At 41.1% G+C, this 21,982-nt stretch overlaps 1 protein-coding gene across 1 annotated transcript; it reads left to right on the top strand.

Moving 5' to 3' along the window:
• The first annotated feature begins 7,784 nt into the window (after window positions 1-7,784).
• Window positions 7,785-21,146, top strand: LAPTM4A (lysosomal protein transmembrane 4 alpha). Its single transcript, XM_039569360.1, has 7 exons — window positions 7,785-7,965; window positions 14,616-14,736; window positions 16,854-16,930; window positions 17,031-17,153; window positions 18,297-18,392; window positions 19,757-19,855; window positions 20,372-21,146. Exons 1-7 carry the CDS (start codon window positions 7,867-7,869, stop codon window positions 20,444-20,446), a joined length of 690 nt encoding a protein of 229 aa, XP_039425294.1. The 5' UTR covers window positions 7,785-7,866; the 3' UTR covers window positions 20,447-21,146.
• Window positions 21,147-21,982: the final 836 nt, after the last annotated feature.

The following is a 21,982-nucleotide window of genomic DNA, read 5'->3' as shown; positions in this document are numbered from 1 at the left end:
CATTCATGAGCTGTTTTATTTAATTTGTATGTGTGTAAGAGCATGTGGTTTTGGCTAGAACTATTCCATTTTCAAGCTTTTTTGAGGTACTATAAATTTTTTTAAGAGATTCCCTTCATCTGAACTCTTCTATGTTCAGGAAATCCTCGAGACATTCTTTTGTTGTTGGGATGAAAGAACAATCCAGACTTACAACACTGACAAGCTGACTGAGGTGCTGATGACAAGCAGCAGCAAATGATATTACTGTTTTTCTGTCAAATTCTTCAGTACCCCTCTTGGTGACTTCAGTGCTGTCTGAGGCCTGCATTTTTCTTCTGGTTCCACTGGTTCACCTCTGGGAAGTCATCACAGTAATACAGATGGGCTCAGTAGTTGACAGCAGCACATTATTTAAAAAACCATGCTCTAATGTAGGCAAAAAACCTCCACACTACTACAACTAAATATTCTTGATCGTAGGCTTTCCTAAATAATTGAAAAGCACCTTTCAGGGCAAATTGGGTGGCAATGTACAGCATGCTTGTGTGATTCATCTGTTTTGTCAGCAGTTAGGAAACAGTATGTTGGGTGCTGCTTGTTTGATATGGCTATTGCACTGCCTGGATCCTTCCTTTACCACATCCCCCAGCAGTGCTGCTGCACAGGCTCCCAGGGATGCAAAAGTGTTCTTCAATCAGAAAACTGAGTTTACAAAAACTACCAAACCAAAACAAAGCTCTCAGCAACTGCTGTCAACTTCCATTCTTGCACTTCCCAGTTGTCAGAGGCTGAAAAGCCATCACACAGCTTAATGAACGGTCTCTGCAGATTCCCTGAAAATCAGACCTTTGAGTTCTTTAAGAAAATCCCCTTCATCACCACATGTTCAGGTTATTCCCTGGTTTCTGTGCTTCTAAGACAGAGGCTGTGCAGATCATCAGCCTGCTCTGGTGCTCCTGGCTCTGGCAGAGTTAAATTAATGTGCTAGATGTGCGCATTCTCCCAGTCTCTGATCTTTGCTAGCTGGAGAGTATTGTAAATCCTCAGACAGAAGATTCAACATCCCCCCCAACACACTGAAGCACTGCTTGAGCTATAGTTATCCCTTAGAAGAGTAAATTGAGAGTCATTCTCTCTGGTCATTCAATACCACAGTGTAGTCTAATTGCCAGTTCATGGGCCAGGTCCAGCTGGCACCCCCTGCCTTTTCCCTAAGCAGTTTATTAGCTGCTTGAGAGACACTTGCCTTAGGAACAGCCAAAAGCTCTCCCCGTGCCTGCAAATGGCCCACTGGCTGGAAATCAATCCTCTGGTGCAGCCACAGTGTGGGAGGTGGGATGAAGTGTGGCTGGCAAACATCTATGATCTGGTTAGGCGCAGGCAGTTAATTGTTACAGCAGCAGCTGTAAATGATGAAATACACGGCTTTAAGTTTCCACTTTCTCTTAAACTCAGTCTGTTCTATTTTTGTAATGATGCTCTTTCTTGTGGGCAGCCTCTTGAAGGTGGAAGATTGGCTATATCCCTTATAATAAAGCCATATCCATACGTGATGAGTCCATAGTATCACAGGCATTAAGATGTGGCTGATTATGTAACTGATGAACTCCTGACCTACAAAGTTGTGTTTACTTGCAGACAGACAGCAGGCTGCAGAGGCAGAAGCTTTGCTTCACACTCAAACCATGGTGTAACACCGCCAAGGTTAAGAGGGGAAACCACAGAGAGGAGTTTGGCCTGCTGTTCCATAATTATCCATAACTGATCATTGTAATTGTCTATAATTATCAAGGTCCCACCCAGTCTGCAGATCGGTGGCACAGCCAGCATGTGCACAAGCTGACTAGCAGGTAGCAATGCTAATTGCCTGGCAGGAAATAATTTCTTTACTATGTTTACAACATGGGCCTCCTCTGTAGCATTGAGTATTTTCTAAGGGTAGCTGAATGTTGTGAGGAGAGAGGGTTTTCAAGTCATGGGCCACAAAAATCAAATATAGGAAACCTTGTCCTTCTTTGATTGTACTGGACCAGACCCAGGGATCTTTTCAAGGCAAAATGAACTTTCCAGTATGTGCCATCCCTGACATTCAGCCCTGCAGATGTTCCTGCAAAGGAACGGTCCCCCCGTACTGACTGAACAGACACTGCAATGCACTGATCTCAGAAACAACTCCCTGTGTCTTCTGGGGAAAAGGCCACTGTAGGAGTAATTCACCCTTGTGTCATCCCATCATGAGAATATTACAAATTTGGTAAACTTTATTTTCTATCAAACTTTGATTTCTCTTTGCATGCACAATTTACCTTGGGTGGTGGTTCTGTGCAGTGCACGTTACAGGGACACATGATAAACGGTTTTATCGAGCTCTTCTGGCAGCAACAGCTGCCTGCCAGTGCTCCTCCTGGAAATCTGCTGGCATCCCGAACTGCAGACGCAGTCAAGTAGCCAATGTGTAAAGAAATAACAACCACCAGAACTCCCTGCTTCCCTGAGGAGGTAGTGTTCGTGTCCTCAGGCTCCTCCTCTTCACCCTGCCAAGATTCATGGAGGGGGCAAGTTCGGGCTGAGGGCTGGAAGGGGGAGCCTGCCACTGACTACAGGACATTTTCCATTTCCAGTGCTCACTGTTGTTCATGTGAAAGCACTGAGATATCTGGAATTGCAAGTTCTATTTTAGATCATGTTATTTTTAGACATTTTCATAGCTCCTCAGCTGTGTGGAGGCTGCTATAAACGAACCACAGCTCTTTTAGTTTAGCAGATTTTGACTCTCTAAATGAAGACAAGATTTATTCAGTGTTGAGATTTAGAAAATCTGAGTGTACAGCGAGTAACCCAGAAACACAGTCCTGGGCTTAGAGAAATTTTAAACCATGCTGTCATATTTTAGCTTATTTTCTAACCCTGACTTTCTGATCCATCTGTTAGGAGTTTAAAAGGTTTGGAACTGAGTTAAACTGAGTCATACTGGTAAAAGATAATTCATATTGTTAACAGCAACCAACTAGAACAAATAGTACAGAAGCTTGGAACATTACATTAGGAATCCCAAAGTGAAGTCGATTAATTCAGTAAACGAGTAAAATTCAATAACCACAAAACTCATTGTGATACATTCTTATTACTTTCTTACCCCTTTTACAAGAAACCATTGATCCTCCAAATTAGATTGTTTTCCTGCAAAATTCATCTTGGAAAAAAAGGATGGTAAAATTTGTTAATGCTGACTTCAGTATATTTATGATTTTGCTGTATGAGTCACCAACAGGAAAGTTTCCCCCTGACTAATTTACATGAGGTTTTTTTTCCCTTCATTGATATGTTAATGCTTTGCTTTTACTCCAGCACATTCTTATCTTTTTTAAGGAAGCAAAAAGTCAATCCATGCTTTCAGCCTGGGTATTTTTCACACGTTCTGCACCAGTTCCATGGATTTTTCTAAATTCTGTTAAGGGGACACAGTGTTATATATTGCAGTTTCTATGTAAAGATGTTGAAAAACTGCCGTGTTTTTTAACGTAAAAATGGTTGTTCAGCATGGAAAATAACTGAGTCTGAGAAGCTAACTAACCTTTTCTCTTTTTTTATTTTTTTAAATTTTAGAATGCAGAGTAGCAAGCACATGCATTAAGTTATAGGGAAAAAAATAGTAGTAGCTTGTTCCTGCCCTCATAGTCAAGTGCCTTCTATTTGGGATGGAGGAGCTCCCACATGTCCTGCACTGCAGCTTTTATTGCCTGGCAAAGAAGCCAATGGACAAGAGACTTCCTTGATGTTCCTAGGACTTTGATTGACCTTTAGTGGTGTTGGTCAGATCAGTTCATCTCGCTGTGCCTTAAGTTTCTCAACCCCAATCAGGACAATACTTTCCTTTTAAAGTGATATGAACTCTGCCCAAGGTTACATATGATTATCAGTTCAGGGTCTGTAGGCTTCCCTTCAAATAACAGAGCAAATGCTGAAGCAGAACACCTTATTCTTCAAAATACTGCCATCCTGGCAATAGCTCAGTGTGTGGTTACAGCATTAAACCACCATCTTCTAGTCAAGGACAGACTGAAGAATGGCACAAAAGGAAAAAACTATGGTATTACAAAAATTAGCAGAAAACAGGGCTGCATTGTTTTGACATCTGGCAAGTGTTGGACTTCAAATTTCTGAAGAAGTTGAAGCCTGGTCTCTCATTTACCTGATCCTAGCTGTTTTGCTGTCACCTTATTAAAATATGATTATCCAAAACTAATTTGTGTTTGGTAAAACATTGCCAGGCCCTCTCAAGACAGAACTGCAAATCTCCTGTCTAGACATGGGTTTTGAAAGCCCTGACTAGCTTGGCTAATGAGGAACATCATGATACCAAACCCTCCCTACCTGCTGAGATGGAAGGAGTTAAAATGTCATGCTGGTAAAGGAAGCCCAATCATTCTTTTGCAGCTGCTTCTGACTTGCAAATCCTGTGTAGGGCTTCCTGCTCTTACTGTTGTGGATGCTTTGGTCCTGCATGCCACGGTCTTTTTGCTATTTGTGAGGAAGTTTTTTCACTAGTACTTGCTGTCTCTCTGAGATTTTGCTCTGCCTGTTATGACTGTAAGCTGAGCCCCTCAGAGTTTTTAATACATTTAGCCTCACAAATCCTCTTTGAACTAGCAAAAAGGAGAGAATTAAGGCTCAGCGAGAAGGAAGTGTCTTGCCTGAGGTCATCTGGGCTGCTTATGGCATGGAAGAACTGGAATTTTTCACAGAGAGTAGGACTAAAATCATTAACCTATTATCTCTTCCCTCGAGTACAAGAAACAATCCAGTCATTCTTAAAATACTCTTTAAATCTTTCCTTTTTTTTTTTTTTAAGGGAGGAGAAATCGGAGAGTTTTTTTTATGCAAATTCAATAGTTCCACATCAGCCTATACTGCTGTGGAAAGCTTCTTTGTAATGTTAAATGAGATTCACATTATTCTTCTCCATTATCTTTGTTGTTTGCAGAGTATAACAAGCAGTGAAGCTCAAGGGAATCGCATCAATTTTTATTCTGAGTCTGGCTGACAAAGATATGAACACTTAATTAAGATTTCTTTCATCTCATGAAAATAACCCTGAATATCCGAGCCTGACATGAGAGCTTGATCTTAGTGAAGGCAAAGTGTCCAACTGCAAGATCTTAGTTGGAACACTTGCCCTCACAAATCATTTGAGCTTTGAGCGAGATCTAAGTGTTTCCAAGTAGATGTCCAAACTTTGAGGGAGGGGCTCCTACTTTCATTTCTGACTCATTCTAGTCCTGTAAATTCCTGTTTCACACAGGGACAGACCAACAGGAAGGAGAATCTCTCAGCTCCGCAGAACAATGTAATAAATTCAGGCATGCATGCAGCAGGAATAGTTGGCTTAGACTTCCCAAAGTGCCATCTGTGAAAAAACCGATTTTTTAAATGACTGATTACAACAAAATGCACATTCTTTTTTCTATTTTTTACATAGATGCATGTATATTGATTAAAATTAGTCCTTTCTTGCTACATTGAATCAGTGTTGATAATTAGACAAATGTGCACAGGGCTGAAAACATTAGGAGCACTAAAGAAACAAACAATAGTTTATAATAGGATCATTACAGCCATCTTAGCAGCACTTACAACATGTTTATCCAAAAATGAAATATGCCCTAAGGAAGAAAAACACCAACTATGGAACTCTGGGGATTTAAAATAAAAAGGTCACTTTTAAAGTCCTTAAGTAAATAATTTCAAACAACTCAGCAACAGCTCACATAAAAAATAGACTAAGCAGTTAAAACAATAAAATGTGTTAATTGGGCAATCTGGAACGTATCATACGGACAAGCACAGTCACCCTCATTACCTTCTCATTGTTCAAAGTGAAAAAACTCAGTATTAATACTGACGTACATCTTGGTGTATATATGCACAGCAAATATTTATGGTTCTGTGAGTGTCTCAGATTGTACACTGCTGAGAAGGAAATACTTGCAGCTGCAAGTAGAAGGTTAAAATAAACTGTGTGCATTTCTGCATCAACAGCTCAGGTCTCCAGAAACCATTGGGTCAGGGGAAGTTTACAGGTCCTGCTCCATGTGGGAACAGGAGACTGTGTGTCTAAGTGGTGGTGAAACTTATCACATACACATATGAAGACAGGATTCGGATTTACACATTATTTCTAATTAACGTATTAACCAGTGCAGCACCCGCAGGTTTTGGTGGAACTAACGAAGCATTTGCACTACCCACTCAGCAACAGGTGCTTGAGTGGGGCTTGGAGTCACCAACAAAAGCAATTCTGTGGACTGAATTTCACCTCTTCTGTTTTCCCTCTGATGGCATATCCTCTTAGCATGTAACAAAATCTTAATATTATTCTTTAATCCAAGGAATTAACTCAAAAGAACAGCAAAACAGTTCATGTGAACTAAACCTTCTGCAGCACTGGGTGAATTTCACTGAAAGCTGGGCGATGTTGGCAGCACCTCAAAGCAGGCCTCTTCAGGCTGTATCCCACCTGTCGTGGTCTAGGAATGGTACTCCCCAGTTCAGGAGCCCCACTGAGACTTTCCAAAACCACATGCTGCTGCTCTCTCTCACTCCCCCTTCTCCTCCTCTTTCCCACTTGGAGGCACAACAATATACTGGAAAAATCAATGAGATAGGAAACCTGCTCCCCCTTCCAATACACAATACTAGTTGGCTCCCTCCTCCATGTTTTCTCCATAGGAAGAAACCCCTTTTCCCCCTGCTCCTGGCAATGACCAATGATGTGAGGTGCGATAGAATAACCTCCACATCCTAGCCACGCTCTCTCCTGGTTCCTGCAAAAATTAACCCTGCCCCAGCTGGAATCAGGACATCAGGAGACATTACTTATTCATTACTACTTTAGAATTAAGGGTTGTCCATAATCACAAAATCAATTAAGTCGGAAAAGACCTCTGGGATCATCGAATCCAAACCATAACCTAACACCATGTCAACCAGACCATGGCAGTGAGTGCCATGTCCAGTCTTTCATTAAATACCTCCAGGGATAGTGACTCCTGTTCCCCTGTCTAATCACCCTTTCCAGGAAGAAATTCCTCCTTATGTCCAGACTAAACCTCCCCTAATGCAGCTTGAGGCCACGTCCTCTCATGTTGTCACCAGCTGCCTGGGAGAAGAGGCCGACCCCCACCTGGCTACAACCTCCTTTCAGGGAGTTGTAAAGGGCGGTAAGATTCTCTCTGAGCCTTCTTTTCTCCAGGCAAAACACCTTCAGCCGCTCCTCATCAGACTTCTACTCCACACGCCTCACCAGCTCCGCTGCCCTTCTCTGGACAGTCTCCAGGACCTCAATGTCCCTCCTGAACTGAGAGGCCTAGAACTGGCCGCAGGACTCGAGCCGCCCCTCACCCGCGCCAAGTACAGCGGAACGTCTCTAGACAACGCAGCTTTCCCCATAGGGTTTCGCTGCCTCCCCGGCTGCTAAGTCCCAGCTTTTGAAATCCCCGGCGTGCTGCTCCCCGTACGCCAGGCGAAGAGGGCAGGACGTGTCCCCGCCAGACCCGCCGAACAGCACCGCCTGAGGGCCGGCGGTGGGGGCGGGCGAAGTCCAACATGGCGGCAGGTACACCTCCCCCGCCTCAGCCTCAGGTGCGGCCCTCGCCGCCGCAGGTGAACGCGGGGCGTCAGTCCCAGGGCTGTTGTGATTGGTCTGAAGTGCTGTCAATCATCTGTCACCGCGGCAACACAGGCCCGCCCCGCGACACTCTCTCGGCGGTTGATTGGTCAGCGCGGCGGTGACGCGCGCGCCGGGGGTTTTACGGGCCTCGGTATCGGGAGCTGCTTGGAGAGGGCGGGTGGTGGGTCTGGAGATTGGAGTTGTGTGCTGCCGCCATGACGTTCAAGCGGAGTCGTGACCGCTTCTACAGCACCCGCTGCTGCGGCTGCTGCCATGTGCGCACCGGCACGATCATCCTGGGCACCTGGTACATGGTGAGAGGCGGGGGTGGCCGCGGGCAGCGGCTGGAGGGGCGGCGGTGGGGGCCGTGTTCAGCGCGCGTGCGCGGGGGGCTCGGTGGGGCGGCGGAGCAGCGCCCGCGCGGCCGCTCTGAGGGACCGCAGGCGTCCCGCTCCCCTCGCCCGGGGAGTTGCTCACTTTCCTGGGGGGCCGCGGGGTCCCGCCCCCCTCGCTCGGGAAGTTGTTTCCTTTCCTGAGGCGATCGGGGGAAGCTGCACGAGGGGATTGCCTGGGGTCACCTGGCGGGACTGGGGTCCCTCTTCTTTTCTGGTGTCTCCTTCCGGCTAACCAAGCCCTGTTGTCCCTCGGCTGCCTTCCTTGTGGTTGGAAAAAAAGTGAAGAGAAAGTTTAGAGCGTTTTAATCTGCGTCTCAGAGGGGTTGTGTTACTCTTCCTTTTCTTGGTTTGCAGGGGTTAAGACTTTTATACAGTACTGAGCCTGTCCTTGGTAAGGGAGGAGAGTTGGGGGAGACTGGAATTTGGGGTATTTTATAGGAGAATAAGGTGTGGTACCCGTGAGTGGTATGTAACCTCTGAGAGGAAAATGAGTGTCTCCAAGTGGGCAAGAGCTTTGTGGCAGGGGAAGTTCCTGGTTCTTCCATACTCAGCACAGTGGTTGAAGAGCAATGGAAACAAATTTGGCTCCCAAAACACCTTTTTTTTCCTGACTGGTGAGTGCTTTCTGTCCGAGAAAGAGCTGTGGTAGTGAAGGTAAAATATTAAAGTTCTGAACTAGGGTGAAATGGAAATGTGAGAACAGTACCAACAAGTTAAAGGCCTGGAGCCCTAATTCCCTTGGTTCCCTTAAAGGGGGCTTGAGCTCCCCTTTATCGAAGTCATTTCCTCTTTCCTTCCCCTCACCCTTGTGGGCAGTAAAAATGAGTGGATAGTTTACAAAAGTAGCATCATAGCTGTTTTGTTCTCCTGAAGCTGTAATCAAAGCCTTTATTCTCCTTTACCCTTCTCCAGATTGTAACAAACAAAGAATGCTGAATTTTTGTGTTGATATGAAACAGCCATGCACAGAAACTGCCTTTGGAGGCATGGGGATTTGACTTTGAAGACTTCATGGTTTATTTTCAACAAGTATGGGGAGGTCCTTTATTTTTATGCATCGTGGTCCCTCAATTGGCAAAAAAAAAAAAAAATGTACAGGCAAACAAAGTGGCTGGAGACAGAGGACCTGAGGAAAAGGCAAGCTAGGCAGTTGGAAATGTAACAGAACTTTAGGGAAAGGTTATTTTTTTCAAAAAGAAATTGGGCAAAAGTCTTGGTACTGATAAAGTTTTATTATTAGTTCATTTAAAACGGAAAAGGTCCACTGTAGTATTGAGAATCAAACTTCTTTTGGAAACCTGCAGACCACGCTGTGCTGCTCATGAATGGAGTTCAAGAATATGCTCCTGGTACCTCAAGTAAAAGCACGAATCGTTAACAGTGAACAAGGGAACAAAAGCACCTCGCTGCCTTCTGCACTGTGATTCCTGTTCGCGGGAGTGTCTGTAAACCCAGGAACTTGCTGGGGGCGGAGGACTGGGAGAGATTTCCGTGGCCACAGACCTGGTAGCACTTCCAGCTTCTACCTCCTTTGCTGTGCTTATGTTTCCTCTTGTTGCCTGGATGCAGCACCTCTTTCTTCTTTCTGGATGGGTGCTGGGGACGGTGAAAGCTGCGCCGGGGACCCGTGAGGCTGCTGCTCCAGGGGCAGAGTGCGGCTTTGATCTCGTGTGACCGCAGCGACTCGGTCTGCTAGACGGAAAAGTAGAGTTGAGTTCAAGGTAGCAGGGGGCATGCAAAGGGCTTCATAGGTGCGGTTTTTTATTAAAAACTCCCTGTATATCAAGTGTATCGAAAACTTTGTTAAACTGTGCATTGAATATTTTTATCCAGTTCTCAGCTGTCACCTGGGAAAGGGTGAGAACTTTTAAGTCTGGTAACTGTTGGCTGTTTGAGCTGAAATAAGGTTATAACACAAAGCTTTAGGTGGTCTTGCCTAGTGCTTTAAATCAGAACTCAACTATAAATTGTACTTTTTTGAAGGTAAAATGCAGTTTGGACAGTGAAAGTTAAATTTATTTGTCTGCTGCCAAACTTTAAAAAAAAATGGCCCAGAATATGTCAGGTTGTTTAGATGTGTTAATTAATGCACAATTTAAGTATAGCTCTAACTTAGTCTTTCAGGTTCTTATGAGAAGTATTGCTAAATCAATTAAATAATCTCTCTTGTAAGTTATGATGGGACAAATAGTAATAACTTTCTGTGTAGGATGGTGTTTTCTGCTTTATGGGTTTGGTGGGGTTTTTTTGTTTGTATTTTGTGTGTTTTGGTTTTTTTTTTTTTAAGGATGTAGGGGGGAGAATGTTTAGTTCAAGAATAGCTTTGTGTTACTGAAAATCTTGCTATTTACTGCATAGACGGTGTTCTCGTACAGTGCAGTCCTGAAGGAATTTGATAGCAAACTTAAAATGGAGTCCCATAGCAATCTACTCCAGATGTTTTAGTAAGATAAGACTTCTGTCTACTTAGTACTTGTGTTAATGTAACCATTTCTTTAGGCATTTTCCTATTCCTTGCTTATTTGTATGTTCTTAAATTGTGCATGTAATTAACTTTTCTCCTCACTAAAACAGTTTTATCACTGTCCTTGTTGCATGCTTTTGTGAGTCCAGAGAGAATGAGGACTGTCTTCTAAAATGTCTGCTGCTGATGCTGTGTGATCAAAGTGTGTCTTAAGCATGGTTATGTGTGTGTGCTGCTGATGTTTGTGATCAATGAATAAAAGTGTATTTCCCAAAAGATGAGTTAAGAACACTAATGGCAGAATTGTACTTGTGTTCCAGGACTGACAAAGCTTGGTTAGCTCTGCAACACCCACTGCTGTTCTGTGTAGGAAGGAAAAAGAAACCTCCTGTTCCTCTCTCCATAATTGCAGTCGTGTTGCTTTGAAGTTTGTTTCTTCCTGTAAACTTTCATACTGGGCACTGCGCTTTCCAGAAACCGGAAGCATGAACACTGCACTGGCAAAAATGGGATCAGAGTTCAACAAACAGTCTAAAAGCCAATAGCATTGTTTTGGAGGGAGGGGCTGGTGCGTTCTGGCAGCAAACTCCAGCACTGGAGTCAGTGATGCAATTGCTGCTGGTTAGCAGGAGCATGAGGGAGATCTCTGGACTCATTTGTTCACTGAACAAGATTGACAGAAATGAGCCAGTATAACTGGTCTCAGTCTAATACTGGTAGTGCTAGAGGCTCTGAAGTCCCCTATTTAAAATTACTCTTTTTCAGTTTTTATTAAATCAATATAATGATAAACCAAACCAGAATCTCTGTCTTGTTTGGTTGTTGTTGTTTTGGGGTTTGGTGTTTTTTTTGTTTGGTTGGTTTTTTTTGTTTTTTTCCTTTGGGGAACATGTCTAGGGGAAAAATACTGGAAAAGTGATAGGAAAATGAGTTTAGTAGTGCAAGGCAATTTCCCTCCTTCCCCTCATAAAAGGATATAAGCAAATTATAAGTAGGCATTCTTGAGTTTGCCCAAGCCACTGAGAGTGCTTGGGGAAAACTAGACTTCATGTTCAGGCCTCCAGAGAGATGAAGCACTTACATGATAAGGCGTTAAGTATATGCCGCGCACATAAAACTCACTAATTAAAAAACTAATGCTTGTTCATAGTTCCACAGTCTTTTGCATTCTAATCATGTGGGGAGCTAATATTTCTGTTACCTGTGTGTAATAAATGCTGACTTTCTGCTTGAGAATTTGGAATTTCAGCTATTTGAATTTTGATACAAGCTACACCAAACTGTTAAACTTAGTTATCCCAAATATAAAAATGTAAAATACACTCCTTAAACTACTACAAAACTAAATTAAGGTTCTTTTCATCTTAATGGAATAATTTTTTGAATAAGAATTTGAACATGCATTTTGCAAATTTTTTTTGTTACTAATTTTGATTTCCTAGCAAAAAAGACCAGGATGAGGCCTCTGGGATTTCTGAGGTGTTACCTTAGAGTGCTGCAGTATCCACTGATGGCTGTCTTGTCAGGTTTGGGGGTTTTTTGGGTTTGTTTTTTTTTTAAGGAGGAGGTGGTGATGGGATTACTCCTCATATTACACTGAGGCATACATGAGTTACGGTTTTTCTGACTTGTCCACGTAGATGTTTGTGAACATGCGTTTGATCTGCAGTGAGTATGTACTTAAAAGCTCTAACGATGTTTTGTGATCAGAACTATATTCTTGCTTCCTGTTATGTTGATTATTTTGAAGTGAACCTTGTGATATTGCTGTTATCAAGCTTCTGGGAAAGAATGGAAGTAGTTAAAATAGAGGCTCTGGCTGTGTACCTCTTTATTGAACTCCATATGTTAAATGGGATAAATTGCTCAGTGTTGTGATGGATTTGTAAACAGCAGTAATGGAGTACTGGAAACCCTGAGGTGTTAATTGGCAGGAGTTTGGGTTTATTTGTTATGTTTACATTTGTTTTGGTTTGTCGCTATTTTTATTTGGTCTCATTGATTCTAATAGATTGGATTTTGAATGACTCTTTATTTTCTGTTTTCCTTGCATACCATTTCAGGTTGAGAAAATAAACCTTTAATACTTGGAACTGCAGTCAGTAACTAGTGAAATTACTAAGGACTTTGGTATGCTGAATTAGGACTACAGGATGAAAATTTAAAAAAAGTAACTAATGGGGAATTACAGTCTCAAAATTTGGAGGCATTCAAGTTCATTCATTCAAGTTCATTCTATAGTATTTCAGGTGCTGCTTGTTCTTTATCTTGAGGCAGATAGCCTATCATGGCAGTCAAACTCATGACTGTGTATAAACAATAAATGATTTAGCTGTAATTGAAGTTTGTGCTTTATGAAGTAGAGATCACTGTTTCAACTGCCAGAGACCTGAACCTTGACATGGGCTTTTTGAAACAAGTACAGTGCAGAAAGGTGTTTTCCAGTACTCCCAGTTCACTCACAGAGGGGATGAAATAGAAGGGTTGAAAATGCATTGCGAGCAGAAGGCCAGAGTACAGAAGGATGAATTGGGTGGGAGATGATCATTTTCTATATGAGACCAATGGTGAAGGAAAATAAGATTTAAAGACAAGAGGCAGGTGAGCAACTTGACAGTTTGCCCTGTAGGAAATGTGTCCTGTGAGAGTGAAAATATGTGCATTTTGGGGCTAAAGATATTGGTGGTTGAACAGAGTTCTTTACTGCCAGCTGTTTTGGCTACTATGTTTTATATTCCAAGGCATAAAATGCCTTATAAAAATACAAGTGGCTGAAAGCAGCTGGAAATTTTATCAAGTTTGTGTAATACATGATGAGATTATTGCATTTATACAAAGTGACCACCTTTGATTCCACTAAAGGGCTCTTTTTAGCGGAATGTGCAAACAAATTTATCACCATGTGTCTCTAAACCCCTGGGAAAAAAAGAAAAAGAAGAAAAAACCAATATAAACAGCAGGGGGGGAAAAGTTACGGGAACTGTGCATCTCAAAGTTTTCAAAAGGTTAAAAATGTGGGGGTTTTTTTTTTCACTACTGAAATCTTAAGTAATTGTACATCATTGACTCCTGGAACCAGGCCAGTAGAAGAAGAAATACCTGGCAAATATTCTTAAGTTGTGAGAAACTGCAAACCAGTTATTTTTTTCTTTTGAGGCTAATTGGAAGGGATCCTGCTGGTGGTGGTGGCAGTACTGAATACTGATTGGAAAATGTCTGCAGCTTGAAAATACCATCATGACTTTTTTTTTGTGTTATGCAACCTTTGGCATATGTGTCCGTGTCCAGATATTAGTAACAGAAACTATGTCCCTGTAAATCTTGAATACAATATAAATGCTGTCAAGGCAATTTTACAGAAGCTTAAGCTACTTATGATTCTTTGAGCTCTTACTGAAGACATTTCTGGTGTGTACCAAAATGTGGCCACAGAAGGAGTCTTAAGTAGCAGCGTGAGGGAGGAGAAGGACTGGTGAGCGCACAGCCTTTGCTGAATGCGTACACATTATGGGGGTTGATCTTCGTGTGAAACTTTTTAACTTGCCCTGTGCTTGTGTAGACCTTTCTGATAAGGACTGATGGGGTTTTAATAAATTATCTGGGAAGTAGAGGGAGATGTTCTATCTTCTCAAAGCTGTAACATGGCAGAAACACAGTACTTCATTTGTGTGTTAAATTAACTCAACTTGTTGTAGAAAGCAGAAATTCTTTCCAAATGTTCCTCATTCTATACCTTTACCTTCCTGACCTTTTTAAACTGTTTTCAGTTTTCCAGTTCACAAACCTGTACATTCTACAAGCAGCATCAGCTTAATTATGTAATTTGAATCCCTAGGAACCTTACCATCCCCTCAATTTGCAAAGTTACTTAGTTGTGATTCACTGAACCTAGTAAGTGCTCCATGCTCTTTGGGTTGTTTTGGTAGTGGTTTAACTAAATCAGCTTGAAATTTAACTGTAAGTTGGGCTCTTTTTTTTTTTCCTTCCACATGCAGGCAAAGGGAAGAGTTTATTTTTAACTGAAATAAAGGATTATTAGTGGTCATTAAAAAGATCTTAGCTGTTGCAGTGTAATTAACCTTGAGGTAACTGTGATCTCTCTCAGGTGGTGAACCTGCTGATGGGCATCTTGTTGACAGTAGAAGTGACTCATCCAAATATGGTGCCAACTGTCGATATTCAGTATGAAGTCATTGGAAATTACTATGCTTCCGAGAGAATGGCTGGTAGGTCTAGAACTTCTCTGGCGGATTGGAATATCAAGCATGCAATGTCATGGATTTGCCTTACAATAGGGTGTAATATATGCATACACCTTTTAAAAATGCTTATCTTGTTTTCTGAATTTCCCTTTAATTATACTAGGACCGAATTCCTTTACAATAATAAAAAAAGACTTTATGGACTATTATTTTGACTTCATATTACACTGAAGCATCTTAAGCAATGAGATTTCTTGGCCTTCTAATGCTTCAAGTGTTGAAGTATGTGTGGGACATCTGGTTCACTTTCTCCAAAAAATTAACCATCTTTGCTGTCTCAGTAAAACAAGCAGCAGAAAACAAGTTTAAAGACTTTTTCAGAATTTTTAGTGATCTTCATAGATCAGGAAAGAGCTTAGCACTATTGTGTATGAATTTACTAAGAAGAACACCATGATATCTTTCTAAGAAAAGTGGAAGAATTGGGATGCCAAGTACTTGAGTGAAACCAAAGTGTTTCTCTAAGTTTCACCTGCAGAATAAATGAAATAGAAAGCACCATGAGCAGAATTAAGCCTACTTTTCACTCTGTTATTGAGTGTATGATGTGTGCAAGTGTAATAGGTGTCAAGCTTTTTAGCTATTGTATCTATAAACTTGTGCATATGCTTTGCTTCTCTTGGTTTCAAATGTGCAGAAATGCGTTGTGTGGCAGTTCTAATCTGCCTCAGTCTGTTGTATTACATGAAAATTTGGGGAGGGTCAGATTCAGCAAAGATAAATAGTACAGCCCAAACCTGGGTTTTGAACATTTTGTGTTAATTTTTAATGAATTGAGAATCTGTCAGTTCTGACCTGTGACTGTAACTCAGTTATTAGTAATGAAATAAGAGTGGGAGCAAGGACCAAATTCTTCATAAGGCTAAGATATTAAGTAAAATCACAGCAGATGTCTGTAAAATATCGTATGATCTGTAACAACTGTTGGTGTACTTGGTAGCCTTAAGTTTATATGAGTGAAACATGCTGCTGAAGGTGCTTTCTTCACTCTTTAGTGTGAAACCTCTGTTACATGCTTTTGACTTAAAAATTTATTCCTTGTGTCGGGATCTGGGCTAGAGGGTTTTGTGTGCATGAAAGAATATTACAGATATTATTGTGCTTGTGGATATTGTGATTAATAAATCCTCAGAAGATAACCACAATTATGGGTGATTGCTGAGACTTAGGTCTGATCAACACAGTGCATTTCAGACGCAGGGGGGGCTCTTTCTTGATGCCATCTGTGTATGTAGATATTATTACCTTGTACTGAATGGGATATGTAAGTGCTTCCACAGTGTCTTTTCAAATTAATTGCAGAGTAGAAAGGAGTCTCAGATCATCTCTTTTTCAAGCAGGGGAACCACAAAATTTTGGCTTCAATATTGCTCAAAAACATTAATTTACCACATCTATAGACTCTCAAGCTGGTTTCTTTGTGTTTAAAAAAGAACAAGTGTAATCTTACTTGTGGAAAGCAGCTGTGCTTCTGTCATCAGTAACTGTGATGTACAAGGAGAATGTTTATCATGCAGTTTCCATGAGTGTCCTGGATTTTGCTACAAATTGGTTTCTGTTCAGCTGCCTTTTCTTGTAAATAATGGGATACCTTCCACACAGTGATTTCCTGTTTCCCTTAGTGTTAACTGAAGGAGCAGTACTGCTCCCACTGCCAATGACCAAATTACATAACCAAACCATTTTCAAGTGTAAAGGTTGATACTGTGTTAGCTTCACTTAATATTCTGTCCAGTTGTAGAGTTAATCACTCACATACTTTTAGCACTGACACATATTGCAAATCAGCATCATTATGGTGCATTACTGTCAAACTATGTCAAGCTTCTAATTGGTGTTTCTGGGCTTTAGTCCGGCTTTTGATTAAGGTAGAGGGATTTTTCCAGATAGTTGCAGGTTTTCTTGAACCAGATCTTTTTTTGTTAGGAAGGATCTGAGGTACTCTATTCTGCTGCTGGTAGTTGGCACAGATGAACCAGTTGAGAACAGATCATAGTAATGGACAAAGCTTGGGTACCTGTCAGCTGCAGTGTGACAACTCCAGGAAATGACTGATTCTTACTGTTTTCCTTTTAATGCAGAAAATGCCTGTGTTCTGTTTGCTATCTCCCTCCTCATGTTCACAATCAGTGCAATGATGGTGTATGGTGCCATTGCTGTAAGTATATTTATAATCCATGGCTTTAAAAGTTGCTACTTGATTTTTTTTTTTTAACTAAATAATTTACAAGTGACTCCTTTTTTCTGTTTCTTCTTAGCATCGTGTAGGCTGGCTGATCCCATTTTTCTGTTACCAACTCTTTGACTTTGTGCTCAGTTGTCTGGTTGCCATCAGCTCTCTAACCTACTTGCCCAGAATCAAGGATTACCTGGATCAGTTGGTAAGTATTCAGCTCAAGTTGATATTTTACATTTGAAATTAAAGTTTGTTTTAATTGGATCAGTGACTGAGCTACAGTTCCCTTCCTGTACATAAGAAAAAGGAATTCAGCCTGCAGCAGCCATAGGTGGTTATGGGAATGGTAGCTTGTCAGAGGTGGAAGAGTCAAAAGTGTCATTACTCCCTAAAAAGAAAGCCAGGGAGAATAAGGAAAGAATTGTGATGGGAACTACTGGTTTAGATTGTGTTGGCTACAATTGAACTTGAAACTGTTTGTAACCCTTTAAGCAATGGGGCTCAGTGGCAAATTTGCTGCTGCAGATTAAAGATGTGTTGACCCTTATTTGGTAGGGAAGGGGAAGAGAAGTGTAGGTAAGGATTCCAACAGCATTACACATGGAATCTGAGATTCCAAGGTTTCCCTTTTACATTCTGTGTGTCTCTTCTCAAGTTGCAACAACACTTTCTAACAAAACTGCAGTGGAGTTCTCACTAACACTGCCTATGTTTTAACTGCAAGAAGAGTCAATGGATAGAATACACTGTCAGCAGGGACCACAAGCTCTGTCTGGCTGGTGTTTTGATCTGTTCAAGTAGATGTTTAAAAAAAAGTCCTTTTTTAAAACAGATTAAATGTTAGATTGGTGTTGGAGAGAGGCTTTGTTACTGTTGTCAGGGAAAGAAAAGAGACTGAGCTTTGCAGAAGCTCTATTTTCGCTCTTCCAAGTTTGACGATGACTTCTTATGCTATACATCTGTATGTTATGGGTTGGACTGACAGGATGTAATTAACAGTAAGTCATTAAAGAGTTGTGGAGGACCATAAACACAAATACTGTGCTGCAGCTGTGAAAAGGAATCTTGTGGCCATCTGTATTGGCATGAGACTGATGAAATGACTAGGGACACAGACTGTACTGTAGTGATCTGCTCTTGCAGGACAGAGGCAGGATAAATGCTGTGCTTTGTGGGAAGATAAAGAGGAAACTTGCTAGAAATGGAACTTTTTGTTTCAGGGGAGTAGTTTGTGCAAGGTTTTTTTTATTTGGTGTGGAGTTTGGATGTTTTTCTATCATATTTGACTGTGCAGTGTTCATTCTTATCTCCTCCCTTTCTCTCCCTTCCCCCATTTTTTTTTCACTAGCCGGATTTCCCTTACAAAGAAGATCTCCTTTCTTTGGACTCCAGCTGTCTCTTGTTTATTGTTCTGGTGTTCTTTGTTTTATTTATCATTTTAAAGGTAAGTTAAAACTTAATCATGTATCTGTTGGAAGAACTAATAAATATTAAGATGCTGTCAATCTGAGTTAATTCTCAAGGCTGAGTTGAGAACCCAGCTGCCTTCTTAATGCTGAGGTAAGAAGTTCTTTGAGCACAATTGTTAGGATGTTCAGTTCCAGTATGACTCAAGTCTAATATGTTGTGTACTGGTGACTTCAGCTAATCTGTGTGTTTGCAGTGAGGTGTGCTTATGCAGTTCTGCCCTTCCTGAGTAGGAACGAGGAATGCAAAAAGGCTTCATACCATCTTTTTGTCTATGTGGAGATAATTTTAATATTTGTAATTAAGCTTGTAGTGAAAGAATATTGAGTTAATGCATACAAGTTCCTAAACAAAATGTTTAAAAACTCTCACTGTGCCTAACAAACCAGGATGCAAGCTTTGGAAGGAAGATGATAGAATGAGGAAATGCATAGGTTAATTCAGAGCTGCATCTTCCTCCCTACTGAAGGGTATTACCAGTTATTTTCTTTCTGAAGATCAAAATACAGAAGCATTCATTTGAATTATAAAAACTCTTGTGTAGACAAAGATTATTAGAGAAATGAATTGATAATATACATTGGTTATTATACTATTCCTTTATTGCTAAGAAAAAATGCAATGATGAAAAATAATTTTACTGATCTTCTATACTTTATCACAAGAGGAATGTTTAACTGAGGGGAGTGGAAGCCTAATACAGTAGATAACACTTGTGTGTTGATTGGGAAACTTGGTACCTTTTGTACAACAAAGTGCTAACTTGCCAGTGAGAGATTAATGCTACACTAATTAATAATAAAAAACCCCCTGATCCTCATCATACCATGATAGTGTTTCTTTCTGCAGCAGTCAGTGTTGACTCGAAGTTCAAGGTTCTTGGCTCTACCATCTCCCTGCTGCCTCAGTTGTGTGTTTGAGCCCTCTCCTTCACACTGGCAGTTAGCTGGAGAAATAGTGCTAACTGGGGGATGAGTGGGATTGTACTGCTGGCCTTTCCTCCTCCTCCTGGCAGCTTTGGACTGAGATCCACAGAAGCATAAGCCAGTTGGGGATTAATTTGATTAGCACTGCTGAGGCAGACAGAGATTAATTGAATGGATCTGTGAATTCTTTTGCTAAAACCTGTGCAGTGCATCCTCTCTGAGTCACTGTGACAGCAAAGCTAAATGGAGAGCAACATAGGTATGTGGCCAGGTCTGTGAAATAGCAACTATTCCTCAGATATGTATTGCCTAAGTTGATTTATGCTCCTTTTTATCATAGGAATGTAATCCAGCATCTAATTTCTGAATCTGCCAATGCATATGAGGTGTTTAAAAGAAATATCTCTTCTTTCAGGCATACTTAATTAACTGTGTATGGAACTGCTATAAATACATCAGCAACAGAAATTTGCCAGAGATTGCTGTGTATCCTGCTTTTGAAGCTCCTCCACAGGTAAAACCTCCTTTTGAGATAAAAGGAACCAGTATCATTAATTTTGAAGTAGAAAATCACCACAACCATGTATGTTTCCAAGCCTAGTCCAGCTTTCTAAACAAAGACTGGAAGGATAAAAAAATTTTAAAGCAGCTAATTTTGTGGTGGGTTATTTCTTAGCTAAATTCTGTCAGTACCTAAAAGGAGGGTCTTTAGAGAGAAGTCTTTGACTGTTTTCTTGTAGTAGAGGGAAGCTTTGATTGTACCAGTCCAAACCTTCCCTGCTGTGCAAAGTCAAGAAGCAGTGGGGTATGGAATGAATGACCCAGGGTTAGGCTCAGCAGAGCAGTAAACTGCTCCTGCACCTTCTTTCACTTCCTCATTTGCTTACTAGGAAAGCAGTAAGTTCTTAAAATAACTGCCTGCAACAGAGGATTAAGTTGCTGATGGGGCATGTGTGCTTTTGTTCTGCTTTTTTTTTCTTCTTCATTTGAAGTCTACTGCATTAATCACTTCAAAATGTCTTCTCCTTAGTATGTTCTGCCAACGTATGAAATGGCAGTGAAGATGCCTGAGAAGGAACCTCCACCTCCCTACATACCTGCCTGAAGCAATTTTTATGTTCATTAACATCTGTACCAGCTTCCTGGGGGTTTTGTCTTTTAATCTTGCAAAACTGCTTAAGTAATAGAAATATCCAGGGCTTTAGGAGCAAACTGTTCTGTTTAAAATATATTTGATATAAACTTACTAAGCAAAACACATCTGAGAGTGATTTTGTTTGCTTTAATTTTTGTTCTCCCTAATGCTCTTGAACATTTTATTGCCTTAGGGCCTTACACCTGCAAGAACTTAAGCATGTGACTAACTTGTGGCTTTTAAGAAAACCAATTGAGCCACTCTGATTGAAGTTAGCTACAATTGTGTCTGCAGGATTGTGCCCTTAATTTATATTAATTTTTGTAAGTAGTTCATAAAGACAATCTGATTGTGCAGCAAAATGACAGTTTGCCTTTATCCATTTTTTGGAAGGGGAAGGGTTTGAATGTGGTATATACGTGACTTTTTTACTTTGCACTTTTCTCATATGTTATCTTACCTTTTATTGTGGTTTTTTTGGTTATCCTATGTCTTGAAACATAGTATTTTTGAGGAACAGGTGAGGGTAGCACAGGAGTTCTATTACAACAAGCTGGGAATGCAAGAAAAATAAATAGAAATGTGGAAGATGGTTGCATGCTTCTAATCTTCTATGTATTTTCCTCTTTGTGATAAATGATACTTAAATAAATCTTTTACAAAATGTTTATCAGTAGTGTTGGTTGGTCTGTGTGGTGGTTTAGCAGCACCAAACCGCCACAGTCTGTTTGGTGGCTTTTTTGTTGAAGTGCTTCATTGTGCTGCAGATAGTCCAACATTCTTAGTTTACACATTTAGTGGCTGATCCATTCTTCAGCAGAAGACCTTGAGTGGGTGGAGAACATGGATTCTCTCTAACACACAAGCCTGTGTTTAAAGCCTTCACAGTTCAAGTACTTGATTGTCTTCCACTTGTCTGGTTGGTACTTACACATGAGCTGGGAAAAGGGAATTGTACTGGAGGCTTTGAGCCCTCGGGGAAATCTGATGTCTGGTCAGCTCAGGCATTAAGAGCAGGACAGACACCCAGTAGGACTACAACATTATTTACATTGGAAAGTGTCCACAGTCATTGGAGATATGCCATAACTTCAGTGATGTTCTTCTAAAATCAACAAAAAATCCCAAACCAAAAAACTACCCCCAACTTTCTATTCTTCCTCTTTTGTAGCAAGAGGTGTAAAGAGGTAAAAGATAATTTAGCAATTAGTATGTCTGAAGAAATAAAACATCTTTCTGCTTTGGAAGAGAAAAGGTACCCGGTGTTAAATTCTGGAAAAAGGGATTCAAATTGTTGCAGCTTACAGTTTGTGGGGTTATTACTATATTTTTGGTATGTACCTCTGTACACATTTAGAAATGCTCTGGTAGGGGCCTGCTATCAGCAGTAGTTTCCCTGTTAACTCAGGTGCCACCTGTGAGAGCACTTTGAACTGCAGTGGTCTCAGAGCCTCTCTGCCCCTGTTGTGACAGTGCCCTCCCTCCCTGAGGGGGTACCCAGGCTGT

Source organism: Corvus cornix, chromosome 3 (genome assembly GCF_000738735.6).
Source record: "Corvus cornix cornix isolate S_Up_H32 chromosome 3, ASM73873v5, whole genome shotgun sequence".
Lineage (NCBI taxonomy): Eukaryota > Metazoa > Chordata > Aves > Passeriformes > Corvidae > Corvus > Corvus cornix.
Note: the sequence above shows the minus strand (reverse complement) of the source record. Positions and strands in the feature narration are given on the sequence as shown.

Excerpts from the sequence above, each read along its gene's own strand:
- LAPTM4A (XM_039569360.1), top strand. The coding sequence starts at position 7,867 with ATGACGTTCAAGCGGAGTCGTGACCGCTTCTACAGCACCCGCTGCTGC. Across the intron at positions 16,931-17,030 it reads TGGTGTATGGTGCCATTGCT|CATCGTGTAGGCTGGCTGAT; the intron begins GTAAGTATATTT and ends GTTTCTTCTTAG. Across the intron at positions 17,154-18,296 it reads AGGATTACCTGGATCAGTTG|CCGGATTTCCCTTACAAAGA; the intron begins GTAAGTATTCAG and ends TTTTTTCACTAG.